Source organism: Cryptotermes secundus, unplaced genomic scaffold (assembly GCF_002891405.2).
Source record: "Cryptotermes secundus unplaced genomic scaffold, Csec_1.0 scaffold109, whole genome shotgun sequence".
NCBI classification, from domain to species: domain Eukaryota; kingdom Metazoa; phylum Arthropoda; class Insecta; order Blattodea; family Kalotermitidae; genus Cryptotermes; species Cryptotermes secundus.
In genome coordinates, this window is record NW_019737086.1 from 547,288 (window position 1) to 563,271 (window position 15,984).

The 15,984-nt window shown below is 41.4% G+C and overlaps 2 protein-coding genes across 6 annotated transcripts in view; both read right to left on the minus strand.

Annotated features, from left to right (window-relative positions):
• LOC111870020 (G protein-activated inward rectifier potassium channel 3) overlaps positions 1–4,466 on the minus strand; it is a 47,119-nt gene extending 42,653 nt beyond the window's left edge. For 2 of the 3 annotated variants that reach the window (XM_023861949.2, XM_023861954.2), the window contains exon 1: positions 2,936–4,466. In XM_023861949.2, coding sequence (XP_023717717.1) covers positions 2,936–3,231 — 296 coding nt within the window. In that variant the 5' untranslated portion in view covers positions 3,232–4,466. The remainder of the gene's footprint in view (positions 1–2,935) is intronic. The other variant, XM_023861950.2, reaches the window with a different exon arrangement.
• A 105-nt stretch (positions 4,467–4,571) lies between these two features.
• The window catches only part of LOC111870019 (G protein-activated inward rectifier potassium channel 3), a 132,576-nt gene continuing 121,163 nt past the window's right edge, over positions 4,572–15,984 (minus strand). Inside the window, exons 7-9 of one of the 3 annotated variants that reach the window (XM_033753651.1) lie at positions 14,238–14,405; positions 10,054–10,057; positions 4,572–5,538 (exon numbers count right to left, since the gene is read on the minus strand). In XM_033753651.1, coding sequence (XP_033609542.1) covers positions 14,245–14,405 — 161 coding nt within the window. In that variant the 3' untranslated portion in view covers positions 4,572–5,538; positions 10,054–10,057; positions 14,238–14,244. Of the gene's footprint in view, positions 5,545–10,053; positions 10,058–14,233; positions 14,406–15,984 lie in introns of all 3 variants that reach the window. The other 2 variants (XM_033753650.1, XM_023861948.2) reach the window with 2 other exon arrangements.

The following is a 15,984-nucleotide window of genomic DNA, read 5'->3' on the forward strand; positions in this document are numbered from 1 at the left end:
TCGTGGGTTCGAATCCCACTCAGGGCATGGATGTTTAGTTTGTATGTGTGCGTTTTTCTGTGTTTGTGTACAGGTAGAGGCCTTGCGACGAGCTGATCACCCGCCCAAGGAGTCCTACCGTATGTGTAAGATCTAGAAAAACCGAAGTGAACGGAGAAGTTCATGGAAGTAGGCCTAGGCCCACTGGGGCTGTAATGCCAAGGGAAAAAAAATATTCACTGTGAAATCATTATAGCCTCGGGAAGCAGATCTGATTTTGCGTTCCACCTTTTTGTCGTCTATGTGTAACGTCGGTTGCATATAGATGGTATAAAAAAAGTGGAACGCAAAGTCAGATCCACGCAGTACAACAGGATGCTGGAATTTAATGTCAGAAATCAGATTCTTACATGCTAAACAGTCAAGACTGCCAGGAATAAATCTAAACCGAATAGTGTCACTCCATAGCTAATGAGAAGATGTACTCCATAAATGCTTCCTAGCGAGTCCTTACAGATCAAGATAATCTCAGTATGGGCAACTTACAAATTCCTTAACCAAGGAACCGTCCAGTAGCAGCAGCACAATATAAGTTAGCTAAACCCGTAACGCTTCTAACTTGCACTCAGAAGGTATACGGTTCGAGTCTCAATCTCAATACCGGCCAACCTATGATTCTTCGTGGATTTCCTCAGTCCCTGCAGGAAATTTCCGGGATAGTACCTTGAAATACATAAAGATCGCTTATTTATGCATCCTTTACAATTTATTACTCGAGGCTATATAATCTGAGTTATTTACAGCGCCATTAAATAAACTGATAATAAATAGAGAAATATAAGAGTAGAGTAAGAAAAAATGTAAATGAAATATATTTTATTATAGTACACTCACTTCATCATGAAGTTCTCTTTAATATCTCAGAAGATCACGTAATTCCCAGTCCTATCGGTCTACAGTCAATAATAATACACTGATTTCCAGGAGAATGTAGAATGTGTAAAAGGAATTCAGTCTGCCACACGTAAAATAGGTCTCTATTATTATTCATCGCGGGCAAACTAGTGCATTAGCACTATATGTACCGTCCGCTTTGACACAGTAAGTCTCCGCATTCTGCCCACAGAGTGTTCTGTGTGTTCCATACGGTTCTCACAATAAACAGCGATTTACTTTCCTAAACAGAGATAGAGAGGGAAGAAGCAGGGTGGTAGTGAGAGATACTACATTGGGGGGGGGTAAGAAATTATATCTCGGGTTTTGAAGGTTCCCAGACAGTGTCCGCCTGTCCTTCTGGTATAGGTAGAACATATGATCGGGTTTTTTTATTTCTTTCTATGTATTTATTTTGTTCATTTTTATGGCGCTGGAAGAGGTGCATTATAGTAACATTTTAGCTAACGTTGGAAGTGCTATATAGGGCGAAATTTTGATGTTACAAATGGGAGGGCTGCATGTGAAGCGTGCAGTGCAACGTGGAATTTGGGTATCAACTGAGCATTTGCTCTAGGATCGAGGAAAACCACGGAGAACCTTGATCGAGTTGGCCGGTCTCAGGACCTTCCGGATGCAAACTGATTTCTAGCCAGCAGTCCGGCTTAAATACGTGAACCCTAACATTAGTCCCTAGGCTGTTGCTTTATTTTAAGAAAAAGTTTACATATGTGTTTCTACAATTTTTTTTTGTGCATAGTTTGAATGGCATTAACCGGTTATGCTTTGTAGCGGAGATGTAACATGTTTCCTGTGAGGTACGAACTGAATTCTTATATATTATTTAGAAGAGATTCAGTCTCTAAAGGGTTAAATAATATCAAATAAGCCATGCTGATAAACACTAACTCATCCTACAGCGCAGATCCTCGTTAACCGTTGAGCTTATATTATTTTTCGGAATTTGAAGTTTCATCTTCGTATAAAAACCGTTATTGTTTCCAACCCTGAACCATTTGAATCCAGTCCATACGCTCATGTCCAGTTTCTCTAACACGAGTTTTATTATTATTTCCCTACCAGTGGGAGAGAACATTGGAATTTATCGACAGATAATTTCTTTAGTATCTTCATCTTTCATAATCTTTCATTTCCTCACTTCTCCTTTAAACACTGAATTAAGTTACATGTGTATCCTTCAGATGACGTTTTTTAACACAGCTCTTGCCTGTATAAGTACATGAGGACGGTACAGCAAAGACATATAGATAACACACAGTATCAAACGGTCTTGTTTAGATTATGCCTAGAAATATTATCAAGAATTCGCTTCTCTTCAGTTTTCTGACTCAAATTTTGTATGGAAATGAACCTTCACCCATGAGTGTTACAAATAACGGTCATTCCATGCGAGTTGATTTATTTATCCTAATTAGATGAAAAAAACAGAATATAAAGCTCGCTATTATGTAATTATTTCAACTACCCTGGTGCGTCCTCTTTCTTATACCCGAATATTCGCCTCATTATTTTTTTTCTCCATCTGTCTTCTTTCTCTAGTTTGAGAGACCAAGTTTCACACCCATATAAGAAAGTAAGTAAAGCCATGTAACAGGCCGTGGAGGCCCATGGGTTTATGAGATGTCGAGGCTCCCATATTTTCTAGACATTCGGCTCACAGATGGCGGTGAGGTTGTCAGCCTTATGCGCCGGCCGCCCTTTACCCCCAGGAAGATTCCTGGTACTCATTTCTGTTAGAGGCTGAGTCGACCCCAGGGCCATAGTGCAGCTGGAAGGGTTAGGTAAATTGAAAAATTCCACCTCATAGGGATTCGATCCCACGACCTTCCAACTTTTAGTATACTGCCTCAACCAACTACGCTACCGCGTGCCTCACCCATATAAAATGACAGCTGAAATATTTTGGACTTACATAATTGAAAAAAAAAAATTGTTTTGACTTCATGTTGACCTGCATTAACCACGCTTTGGGGTAAGAATTTAATAAAAATGTAACCCTTACCTGTACATCGGTTGGTTGAGAGAGCTTGCATATGTGGACACTCGGACGAGAGTGCAAGTCGGCTTGGTACCATCCCTTCCTCCACCAGCACCTACAACCCCCAGCAAAGGTCCAGTAGCCTCAGCACCAGCTACCATGACACCCGAAGATTGGGGCACACCTTTACTCAGATTGTCACAGCTGTAAGACGAAACTTCATCATCCACTTCATCATCTTCGGGAACTGCCGTTGGAGCTCGGGATGCTCCGTGTATATCCTCATCTTCATCTTCAACAATCTTGTGGAAAGCCTTCATAGCTGTAACTTTGTTATGTCGACGTTGGCAACATTGACGATCTACAGGTGTAATAAGCACACACTTCTTTCTTACACGTTGATATGCAGGTTGTTTTTGTCTTCAGCCTCTGATAAGAATCTGATTGAATGGAATTTATTGATTTGTTGTGTAAGGAATCGCTCAATTGTTGTTTCCTGTTCAGTTCTGAATGGTTTACTCAGTAAAACTGAAACGCTAAAACAGTTGGTGTATATATTTCTTCAACTTCTTACTCTTGAAATTCACTCAAAGACTTAATTTAGTCCTGAAGGGAGTACATTTTAATTTAGTCCTTACACAGACTTATCGTGCGGTTGCATGTACCCTGTTGGTGCACGACTCACTGTAGCGAGTTGACGAGTGGATGTGTTGGTACGGCGAAAGTCACGGTACGCTGAGTTAGTGGGAGGAGGTCACTCATTCAGTTCTGGCATCACGATTTTATGAGGGCGGCGGAAACTTCGTATGGCAATTATGAATGTTGCATTGTAGGATAAAAATGACACACAAGAAAGTAAAATGTTTAATTCAGTGCTGTTTTATAATACTTTATAGACGGACGGTATAAAATATTTTAGTGATCTCGAATTCATTTCCGGTGCTCCCAGACACAATCTTAGTTTACGACAATAACATGTAGATGTGTTAGATTTTCCCAACCAGAATTTTTTAAGTAAACCTTCCTTTGCTGACTTTGGTGGCGGTAGTAGTAAATATGTAACGTCCAAAACTTTTTTCCATCAGTGGTTGTTGGAAACAATACAAAAATAAAAGTGAAGTATGTAATCAGAATGCGAATCTTGTGTAATCAACTGGAATGTTCTAGAAATTGTAGTACATATCACAGCACTGTGTATTATTTCTTGTCACTTTTCAGCCTGAGACTGGTTCTGTTACACGCTTCAGGGAAAGCCCCCTTCATCTAATTCGCCTGCATATCAAAGAATGCATTTTCTTTTAAATTATAATTTCATAACATTTTATTCTTAAATAATTTCATATTTAAATATGTTCTAGGAGAGAAGTAATATTTCTATTAACGTATTAATTTTTTTTAATTCTCTTATTTCGTAACGAATGAATTATTTCTTTTTGTTAGAAGTTTTGTTTGTTTTTAGGCCCATTTACATGTGAAACGAAATAGAATTTTGTGTTCCATCGTTGTGCTGTCTGCCACTTATTTCACTGTCACTGACTTTGTTGAAAATCCTGTAGTATTCCAAGCACATGTTTAGTCTCCACTTACAAAGCGTGTTCCAGATGAAATTAATACACACACGAGGAAGTTTCTTATACGTGAAAATGGAACGTTCTGCAAGTGTGATGATGGGTATTTATTTCAAGCAGTGTTGACAGTCGTACGCTTAAAAATATTTGTAGGAAAGAAGCTGCGACAGGCTGTACTATCCATCTATGTGCACTGACTTCCATGCGACTTCCTGTTGAAATATAACCTCTTCAACTTCAGATGTACCAATGTGATATCGTATATGAATTTGTCATAACAATGGTTAAGTGGAATCCATAAGTAATTCTTGAGCAAAAGTGAAATATTCTAGAAACACTGACGTGAAAAGTAAGTCTTAAATAAACATATATGAACACATTCACACTGATTTCCAAATATCTCACGTATAAGTTGAGTCTAGCAGATCAATGGATAGTTATTTCGAATACAAATCCAGTCTTTTCAAAGTAAGGATGTTGAAACTTCTTAGAACATACTAAGACGATATTCACAAAATCATATCTTGTTCTACAATTGCACACAGATAACTTGTCACCGTACGAAAATTCATAGTAATTATCTTTAGTTGGGAAATTTTATTTCTCTATTCAGGAAGCATAATGCAAAGTGCAACACTATTAGTTGTCTATCGTTTCTTTCAAATCGTCCATAAATAGCCTTTATGTAATCAAATATATGAACAGTCTGGGTCATTTTGATACCAACGTGATAAAGCGTTGTAGCCAAAATGACACGCGCAGATATCAACTCTTACTGTTTTCCAAGTGTCTCAGGAGTTAGACGAGCCCAACAGAAATGTATCAGTCTGTTGCAACGTGTTACGCTTGTGGTCACATACGAGTAATAGCAGATGCACCGTTACTGTGCTGGATTTGCCTCGACCACCACGGAGAACACAATACCAGAAGCACACTTATTCACATTATGTTACTGAGCATGATAGCAACTACTTATAGTTACATTGGTTGTGTCTGTTCAATGGACGGATTTATATTCTTCTTCTGCTTCACTGCCTGTCAAGACCAACATCTCTCTCTCTCTTCCTGCGAACAAAGTAATTCATACAGTTACCGCCATAATTTGCGCAGCAAAAGAATATGGGCCCTCGGAAAAAATTATATAAAACAAAAATAGAATTAAAGCCCAAATTTGCCAACTTATAAATTTTATACAGCATATGCGAATTTAATTTCAGACGACCGAAGTTTCGAATCGGGTGAACAGATAGTGCCTTCACTTCACTACAGCGCTCTATGCAAAATTCTCCGTCTAATATATGACTTACTTACTTACTCATGGAGCTGAGCCCTTCTTGAGGAGCCGCCAATTCTGCAGCTACTCAAGAATTTCCCAGCATTTTATGGAACCCGAAGGTTCATTACCGTGTTCACAAGAACCCTCTACTGGTACCTATCCAGAACCAGATCAATCCAATCCATACCATCCCATTCTATCTCTCTAAGATCCATTTTAATACTGTCCGCCCATCTACGCCTTGGTCTTCCCAGTGGTCTCTCTCCGTCTGGCTTTCCCAACAATATCCTATATGCATTCCTCTTCTCCCCAATTCGTACTATATGCCCTGCCCACCTCATCCTCCTTGACTTGATCATGATTTATACAGTTACCGCCGTAATTTGCGCAACCACAGAATAAGGTCCTCGGAACAAATTATGCAAAATAGAAATAGAATTAAGGGGCACGCGGTAGCGTAGTTGTTTGTGGCCCTATGCTACAAGAGGGGCACGCGGTACAGTAGTTGGTTGAGGCACTATGCTACAAGAGGAGTACGCGGTAGCTTAGTTGGTTGAGGCACCATGCTACAAGAGGGGCACGCGGTAACGTAGTTGGTTGAGGCACCATGCTACAAGAGGGGCACGCGGTAGCGTAGTTGGTTGAGGCACTATGTTACAAGCCGGAAGGTCGCGGATTCAAGTCCTGATGAGGTCATTGGATTTTTTTTTCAATTGACCTAATCCTTCCAGCCGCACTAGGCCTCTAACAGAAATTAGTACCAGGAATATTCTTGGAGTATTCTTGGAATGTTCTTGAGGGTAAAGCGCGGCCGGTGCGTAAGGCTGACAACCTTACCGCCATCTATGAGCCGATTGTCTAGATAATGTGGGAGCCTCGACGTCTAACAACCCTATGGGCCTCCACGGCCTGGTACAGGGATAGCTTTACTTTTACTTTTTGGAATAGGAGTGAAGCCCAAATCTGTTAACTTATAAATTTTATGCGCCATATGCAAATATAACTTCACATTGAACGAAGTTTCGGAATGGGGTGAACAGATATTGAACTCTCCGTCTGATATATGACTAAATATTGAAATGTAAATTATGATGTGTTTCCATAATACTTTCCACTGTTTATCATCCAATATTCTTACTACTGGTATGCACAAATTATACGTAGTGATAGTGCATTATAAATACATGTGAATGAAAACTGAAATTGTCCTCAGTCTGATAACATAACATGCTGAATCTTCTAAACGTAGGACGAAGTTGTTGATAGCGTAGTCAGTATAGCGACTGGCTATGGGCTGGACTACCGAGGGGTTGAATTTCGAGTCCCGGTAGTTTCAAGAATTTTCACTTCTCCAGTCGTCCAGACCAGCTCTGGAGTTCAACCAACCTTCTATCGAATTGGTACCGTGGTCTCTTTCCCCAGGGTAAGGCGGCTGGAGCATGAAGCTGACCAGTCACCTTCAGCTAGTTCCGAGATCAAGAAAATATTGATCTATACATCCACTCCCCCATACCTCTTCATGGCGAAATGCTTAATAAGTTAAGCACAGGGACAACTTTACCTTACCTTACCATAAGTTGTTAGTTAACCTCAGTGTTGGCGTTAGGTTCGGAAAGGAAATGCCCAAACCTGTGTACAGTTTTCATGACGTTATGTGGAACTAACAGCAGTCTCATTCCCAGATGACAAGGTGATTGGTTGCCGTAAAACTCAAGCAGGATCTCTCGAATGTGAAATTGAGGATCATCGTTCCAGTTCAGCAACTCTTTTAAGTCCCCAAGCCAAAATTCCGTATCCATTAGGTCGGTAAAACCAGAAGGAAAAAAAAAATGTCCATGTTTAGGTGATGGTGGCTTGTCATGGTTAGCTTTTTACAAAAGCATTTACGAAGGAACAATCACGGTCTGCCTTTTGATATGTATAGGCTTAGCGTGTCTTCATTTATCTCTTTAATGACACTTCCACTAATTGAGATTATAGTCTATTGCAGGCATGTCCAACTTCAAACAGGATGTGATTGACTTTTAGTGTCAAAACTGCCAGTGATCTACCACTCCCTCCTATCGTCGTACCTCGCTTTAAGCAAAAACATTGGTAAAAATAACACGACACATAATGTTTTTGTAAAAGCAACATACATTGAAAGTACAGACTAGTTTAATACGTATTTTCCCTTCAAAATCTGAATATAATCATGTTATATTACAAGTGAATTTACATGCTTTTCACGTATAATTTCCTTATGGGCCTATGAGATTGACCAAAAATCGTCGCGCGATCGACGTGTTGGACATGCGTGGTCTATTGATACGACGATTTTGTGAATAATTAATTCAAAATAATGTGACAGTGGTGGTCGCACATTAATTTCAGATAATGTTTCAGCATTTACATGGAAATAATCCAGTGGGTACGGGGGCTATTTCCCCGGGGCGTGAAGCTGACCACTCACCTCCAGCTAGCGCCGAGGTCAAAAACACGTGGATCTATACATCCACTCCCCCATACACCTTCATGATGTAGTGCTTACGAGTAATTAGTTAAGCACAGGGACAGCTTTACCTTTACACGGAGGGTCGGAAGAGAAATACGAGAAACGTCGGTCAGGATGCCCGGTCTCCGCCAAATTTTTGAACCAGGGTGTTCTCAAAATCGAAGCCGAAGTTCAACCTGATTAATATCAAAGCTGGAATTGTTACAGTTTTCCCTGTTTCCAGCAACAAGTGTAAATGTAAGACTACTGGCAGGAGTGTGTTTTTAAGATGGGGATAGGCCCGAGGTTCCACGGCAGCATATAGATCTCTGACATTACAAAGAGACTGACATAAGTATCACAGTTAATGGGGGGGGGACAGTCTCACGTAATGACGTCAAAATAAACGCTAAAACTGTGGTCTATAGAGGTGTGTATCAAGCGGTGGGACTTAATGGTCGGCCAAGTGAGATGCGAGGTGGTTTTAGTCCGCAAGCGAACTATACCGACCTAACGACCACCGCTTGTCGGAAATTAATGCCAAATTTAGCGGATAGAGGGCGTCACGTGGTCAGTGCAATGAATCCCCACGGCCGTTAATCTTGATTTTCTAGATCCAAGCCGCTATTTCATTGAAATAGCTGCTCAATTAACCTTACGAGGCTGAGTGGACTCCGTTCCAGACACACTACTTCTCAGAAAATCTGGTAGTGCCGGGAATCGAACGCGGACCTCAGGATCTGTAACCAGGAACTCTGACCACTAGACCACAGAGGCGGTAATTTTGTACATATTTATAAAATGCACTTCTTGGAGAGAGATAAGCTTTTGTTCTTACTGTGATGGGACTCTGGACTTTTAATGAAATGACCGTTGGGACGCAAGATGCAGAAGGTTCAGGGCAAGTGGTGTATAAAACGGTCCAGTGAGAAGGAAATGAAGATGAAAGAAAGGCATAATGGAAGGAAGGAAGAGAGATAAGAAGAAAGTGAGAAGGTAAAAAAATAAAAAAGCACCTGTACTGAATTGATTAAGAAGTTAATTACTGCGCCATGAAGGCGTATGGGGAATGGAGGCATAGCTTCATCATTCTTGAACTAAGCGCTAGATGGAAGTGAGTGTTTAGCTTCACGCCCAGGCTGCTTTATCCCCGAGGAAACAGCCCCCGGTATCCATTGGTTAAGGAGGCTGGGTAGGCCCTAGAGCCGCTCTAGACGCTGTAGAGTACAGAAAAATCTCTTGCCCTTGATGGGAATAGAACACCGGCCCTCAGTCCCGACTGACCTATCCAAACACCCCGAAAGGAATCAAAAACAAAATGAGTAGGTAAGATTTTAGGTTTTCACGGCGGTGACTATGAATAATTCCATCTTCTGGGAAGTGGCACCGTGTAGATTTTGTGTGAACCGACGTTTCGGAGGAACGTATCACCATTTTAAGGGAAGAAAAATCCGCTAGCGACGAACCAGCGTGAGCAGGTGGGCTGCAACCACCTACACGACGCTGCATCCCAGAAGAATGAAGAAATGTAAGGAAATTAAACAGAAATGAAATAAAGACTCCACTAATAGCAGTTCTTCTGTCTGGCTATTTGGATAATTGAAGGTATGTGGAAGACGTGACAAGAGTGGCTTCATTCTGAAGTAGGAACTTAATTGAGCGTACATAAACTGGTATTCCTGCTTAGCCGTGAAGGTCAGGACGGCCAAAGAATTAGGATGGCAGGCCTATGTAATTTAACGGCTCTGTGGAGCAGCGCCAGCCCTTCAAGTAGGATGTATGTACTCATCATGCAATTTGCTCTGGCCGAGTGTTAATCAGAAACCCCCCTCCCCCCTACACTTCTGTCACCCGCGATTCATGAAGCTGATTTGTCCTCTTCTGGTGCGTACCTCACAACAGTTCATTAAATTACCGCAAGTTTGTGTTTGTCGCTGTCATATGTAAATAATCCAACGGATTCAAAATTACCCCAAGAAGTATGTCTTTCAAAATCTAACATATAGAATGGAGGTGGTCACATGATGTCAGAATTTCGATAAATTTCGATACACTTAGTAGGCCTTGTCAGCATACCCATGCTTGACAAGCACTTAGAATTTTACATTATCTCTTCGAAGTATTACCTAAAAATTCAGTTCATATCTCTCAGGAAACACAATGCATCGCCTTTATAAAACCAACTGGATAAGGCAGTTTAAGCAAATAATAGCTGTTTGCTCTGTGAGTCGTCTGAAACGTAAATATATTGTGACTTATACATCCATTGCTAAGCAACAACTCGGTAAACACATTCAAGCGGAAGCGTCACGTGGTCAGCGCAATAGATATTCACGGCCGTTAATCTCGGTTTTCTAGACCGGAGCCGGTATTTGCTTGAAATAGCTCTTCAATTATCCTCACGAGGCTGAGTGGACCCCGTTCCAGACCCACTACTTCCCGGAAAATCTGGTAGCGCTAGGAATCGAACCCGGGACCTCTGGATCTGTAGCCAGGAGCTCTGACCACTAGACTACAGAGGCGGCCTTTCCACCCCCCACTCCCCAAAATACGAAAAAAGATCTTGAGAAAAAGGACCATGTAAAGTTGGTTAAATTTTTTATAGGTAACGAAGGATAGGAAATCGTTCAGTTAATCCAGTCACCCAGTTAAACTGTAAATAATTTCATTAGAATTATTTTAATCATAAACAAAAAGGCCGCGGCATAGATCAAGCGGTTAGTCGCTGGCTTTCCACAACAGCGGCCCGGGTTCGATCCCGGGTCTGTTCAAGTGGGATTTGTGATGGACAAAGTGGCGCTGGGGCGGGTTTTCTCCGAGTACTTCGGTTTCCCCTGCCAATCTTCATTCCGCCAAATTCTCCATCATCATAATAACCCGGGGTAGGTACAATAGGCCAATCAGTGGCTGCCGTGCCGAGTGGACCCAGCTGGACTCCACCCCCCACTAAGCGAATTAATTAATTAAATCATAAACAAAAAATAAAAAAAACACTATATAAAACTCTAAAGGATATTTTCGTCCCATTTATTAATACGAACTGTTTTCCGCGTTTTAAAAACATCTGCCAAGGAAAGGGACCAATAAATTAGGAAATCACATTCTTAGTATAAGAACTCATATCAAACTTCATCAATTCCCTTGTAATGTTCGTACACTCATAAATATAACAAACACCGATAGTCGCTCAGCTGGTCACGCCATTTCTAAAACCATAAAGATAAGAAGGTAAAGTTGTCCCTGTGCTTAACTAATTAAGCACTACGCCATGAAGGCGTATGAAGGAGCCACATTTTCTTGACCTCGGCACTGGTTGGAGGTGAGTGGTCAGCTTCACGCCCTGGCCGCTTTACCCCCGGGAAAGAACCCCCTGTACCCATTTTATAGGTGGTTGGGTGGATCCCAGAGCTGGTCTGGATGATTGGAGAAGTGAAAATTCTTGACTCTACTGGAACTCGAACTCCGACCCCTCGATCGTCCAGCCCGTAACCAGTCGCTATACCGTCTCCAGAGAAGGTTCAATTTAATACTCAAAAATAGCTCACCAAGGACTAGATTCTGATTAGCTAGAATTATTCACTTCAAACCTCTGAGCCATATTTCTTAAATAACCACTTTAAAAGTGACCTACCATCTACGTCTAGGTCTCCAAAGTGATCTCTTGTTGCGTATGGTTGTGAAGCTTATTCTCTCATCCCAATAAACAATATACGAACATACTCGTGTTCAGGATGTTGGGTTTGAGGTTCCACAGTGGTGACGATGTCTTCTGAGATAGAATAGCGTGGAGCCCAATAGAAATAAACCGACGTTTCGTAGGACCATAATGCCTCCATCCTCAGGGTCAAAATCTAATATACGTATTAACAATGAACAGTGTCTCAAGTATCCAGTATTTCGATGCTGTATCTGCTAGAGGGTATTATATACAGAAACTGACATAAGTTGTCATAAAATGTTTTTATCTTGTATATTGACACATTTAAAGGAAATTCGACGTCATAAATTCTTCCAATAACTTTCTCCTCAAACTAATTAAGTGTCTTTCGTTTGTGTCGGAGTTATTTGTCATAACTGAATATTGTTTTACTTTCCAAATCATTGGCAAAAATTACTTATATTAGTTGCATCTTAAAAAATATATCAACAAAAAACAAGATGATATGATGGAAAGACAGTGGTGAAGCAGGAAGCAAAATTCCACGAAGAAACTTGGTGACAAATGGTACCAGAAGAAATAATAACAAAAGTCGCATGTTAACTGCTTTTCTTTTTGTAATTACAGAGCTACGTCTCAACTAACGAAAGTACCCATTCCTAAATAAACTCTACCGAAGTACTGAATTAGCTACATGGAAGGCGAGAGATTTCGTAGGCTAACGTCGAAGTACCGGTTTGTTCCTGAAGGCCGTTGCTGAGCTTCAAGATATAAAATTGTATATCCCCCCCTCACATCCTCATTATGGGCAATCTGGCAAGCAGAAACACGAGTCTCTTGCCAGGAGACACTCCTGTTGTGGTTCAACTACAGGGTGAATCGAAAAGTAAGAGCTGTCTTTCAATTTGTATGATTTTAAGAAATTTACTACTGTCATCTTCGATATTGTCACGTGTATCCTGAGTAACGTGACTAATAATTGTGGATTATAGATTTGGTGACTGGATTTATTTGACGTCACTATTACAATTACACTCGATTATAAGAGTTCACACATTTAACTCCTTCTGGATAACGAATTCCTCCCTGCTTAGCTCTGCGTGGCTCTCGAGAGAACGCTAAGTCACTGCCGACTCACTTCTTCTTCCTCTTTCCTTCTTCTTCTTCTACACTGCTTCTGAAATGACGGCTTCCCAACTGGCCTCCTTTTATCCCCGTTACGTAGCTAAGACTGGAATCACCTCCTTGAAGATTTCTGCCTTTCATATCCAGGGTAACAGTCTGTTCCGGTCTAGAAAACCGAAATTAATGGCCGTGGAGATCCGTTGCGCTGACCACGCGACATCCTCTATCCGCTTAAGTCGCCACTAACTTCGCCGACAAGTGGCGGTCGCTCGGTCGCATATAGTTCGCTTGCGGACTCAAGCCACAGAGTTTGTTTTCTTTGTTTTTGATTATGATCTGCATACCAGAATTTCAACGCATATCTTCAGTTTTTTCGTATGCTATTATCATGAAACAAAAAGCCAAATTTATATTTCTCGCTGAAGCCATTCGTGTTTTGAATTCTAAAAACGACTGCCTTAGCATTAACCACGTAATTTTTCGAAGACCAATTACCGCGCGAAAGTTCCTAACGAAACATGAAGCGATATTTGTATCTGAAGTTCGCGTAGCCGCCATGATGTTATTAGGGTTACTACAAGCCGCACCATGGCCCAGCTACTAAATTTCATCGAAATATATTCAGCGACTTCAGAGGAAAAACATGTGACCAGAAGGAAGGACACAAGCTCAATTGTGTGCCTTCATTTTATTCACTTTGGATAAAAATGCACAAAAAAATGCTAGTAGCAATGCGACCATCACGACATAGGCTACGTTCAGTTGTCTTTTTTCTTTTTCTTGGCACTACAGCCCCAATGGGCCTAGGCCTACTACCTACTTCGTTTTTTTTCTAGATCTTACATATTCGGTAGGACTCCTTGGGGGGGGGTGATCAGCTCGTCGAAGGCCTCTACCTGTACACAAACACAGAAAAACGCACACACACAAACTAAACATCCATGCCCTGAGTGGGATTCGAACCCAGCGAAGACAGTTCATGCCTTAGACCGCTCGGCTACTGTGACCGGCAGTGTATAAGAATAATATATAAGAATTCAGTTCGTACCTCACAGGAAACAGATCCGAACCCACGATCCCGGCTTCCGAGCGAGCGAAGACAGTACATGCCTTAGACCGCTCGGTCACCGTGACCGGCTCAGTTGTCGTACTAACATGTTTCTATTCCAGATAACACATCGTTGACCTAGACGGTTTCTCCGCTAAGTTACTACGGTCATGCCTACCTGGGCGCTAGATGGTAGACTCAGGGCCTGGCACATCTATTGGCGAAGTTACGGTCACCACTGAAGGCTCTTCTATGGATGCGCTGTTCGAATCCGTGCTGCCTAGATCCAGCGTGTCTGAAGGTGGTGCATGTAACGCCGGGTACATTGTGGGAGACATCAGCCGCTCTGAAAAACCATACACTTGCATGTAAAACAGTACACTTGCACGTAAAACACTACATTTCATCCAAAACCGTACGCTTGCAACCAAACAAAACAAACTCTGTGGCTTGTGTCCGCAAGCGAACTATACCGACCGAGCGACCGCCGCTTGTCGGCAGAAGTTAGTACCAACTTTAGCGGATAGAGGGTGTCGCGTGGTCAGCGCAACGAATCCCCACGGCCGTTAATTTCGGTTTTCTAGACCGGAGCCTCTATATCCTTGAAAAAGCTCATCAATTATCATCACGAGCCTGAGTGGACCCCGTTCCGGACCCACTACATCTCAGAAAATCTGGTAGCGCCGGGAATCGAACCCGGGACTTCAGAATCTGTAGCCAGGAACTCTGACCACTAGACCATAGAGGCGACCATACTTGCATCTAAGTCCCTGGTATCTGAAAGGAAACCAAGAGGGAGAGTATCTTAATTCATCGTTAATTTACTAACCTTTTAACTTGGAAATGCATAAAAGGCAACACTGCATCTGTAGGCCTTAATAAGTACATTTCATTCATTGTGAAAAAGAATGTGTATTCCAAGGAAAAGTGAAAATTAATTTGCAGTGAGTGTCAAAACCTAAGCGGGTTTTCATATTCAAACCTCTTATGAGTAACCTCAAGAGCTGTCGTCTTGGATTACTTCAGTAAATCCTATACCGAGAATTCCCGTTCGACTTTTCTCTCCCTAAAAAAAGAATGAATTTATGGTCCTTGACAGTTCTGCAATTAGATAAACGCAGCACAATTGTAAATGTCTCCCCTTCACGCCTAGCACTCAGTAAGTTTCTAAATGCTGTCACAAACGTGCTTACATTCTGTGGACTACGCCTAGTTCTTTTGTTTTCCCCCCCTTTAACGCTGCAGATCCAATTTGGGCCTTGGCCTACCTCCATGAAACTCTCCGTTTCACTTCTGTTTACTAGACATTCGATAGGACTCCTTGGGAGGGTGATCACTCGTCGCAAAGCTTCTACCTCAACACAAACACTAAATATCCGTGCCCATTCGAACCCATGATCCCGGCTTCAGAGCGAGTTTTTTTATTGTTTAGAAATTCTGTAGGAATTCTGTAAAAATACTTTTGGGAAATAAAGCGCTGGGTAGGTATATAATCATCAAATGTAGGCGGTGCTTTAGCCTCGCTGCTTTTTAATTTTATGTAATATATGGTAAAAGAGAAGTCCGACAGAATCAAGACCGAGAGAGAATGGTTGAAAGCAGATACTTGTTATGTGTTAATGGTAATAATTTCCGTAGAGATAATACAAATATCACAAACGTGACGCAGGAACGCGTTTACAGGGAAGAATATTAGTAGAAACCTTGAAAACTCTTTTATATAGGACACGGTTCAGCATAGCTAATAACAAATCCTGGCGCCGCACTTGATATTGAGCAAGGTCCACCCATCTCATATTCTTACAATATACTTCTCTAAAATCCATCCTTAAGATATCCTTGTTTTCCTTCTCTTCAGTTTTTCAAGAATTTTCCCCACCAGAATGCCGAATGAAATTTTTATTTGCATATCCAAACTGTTTCAA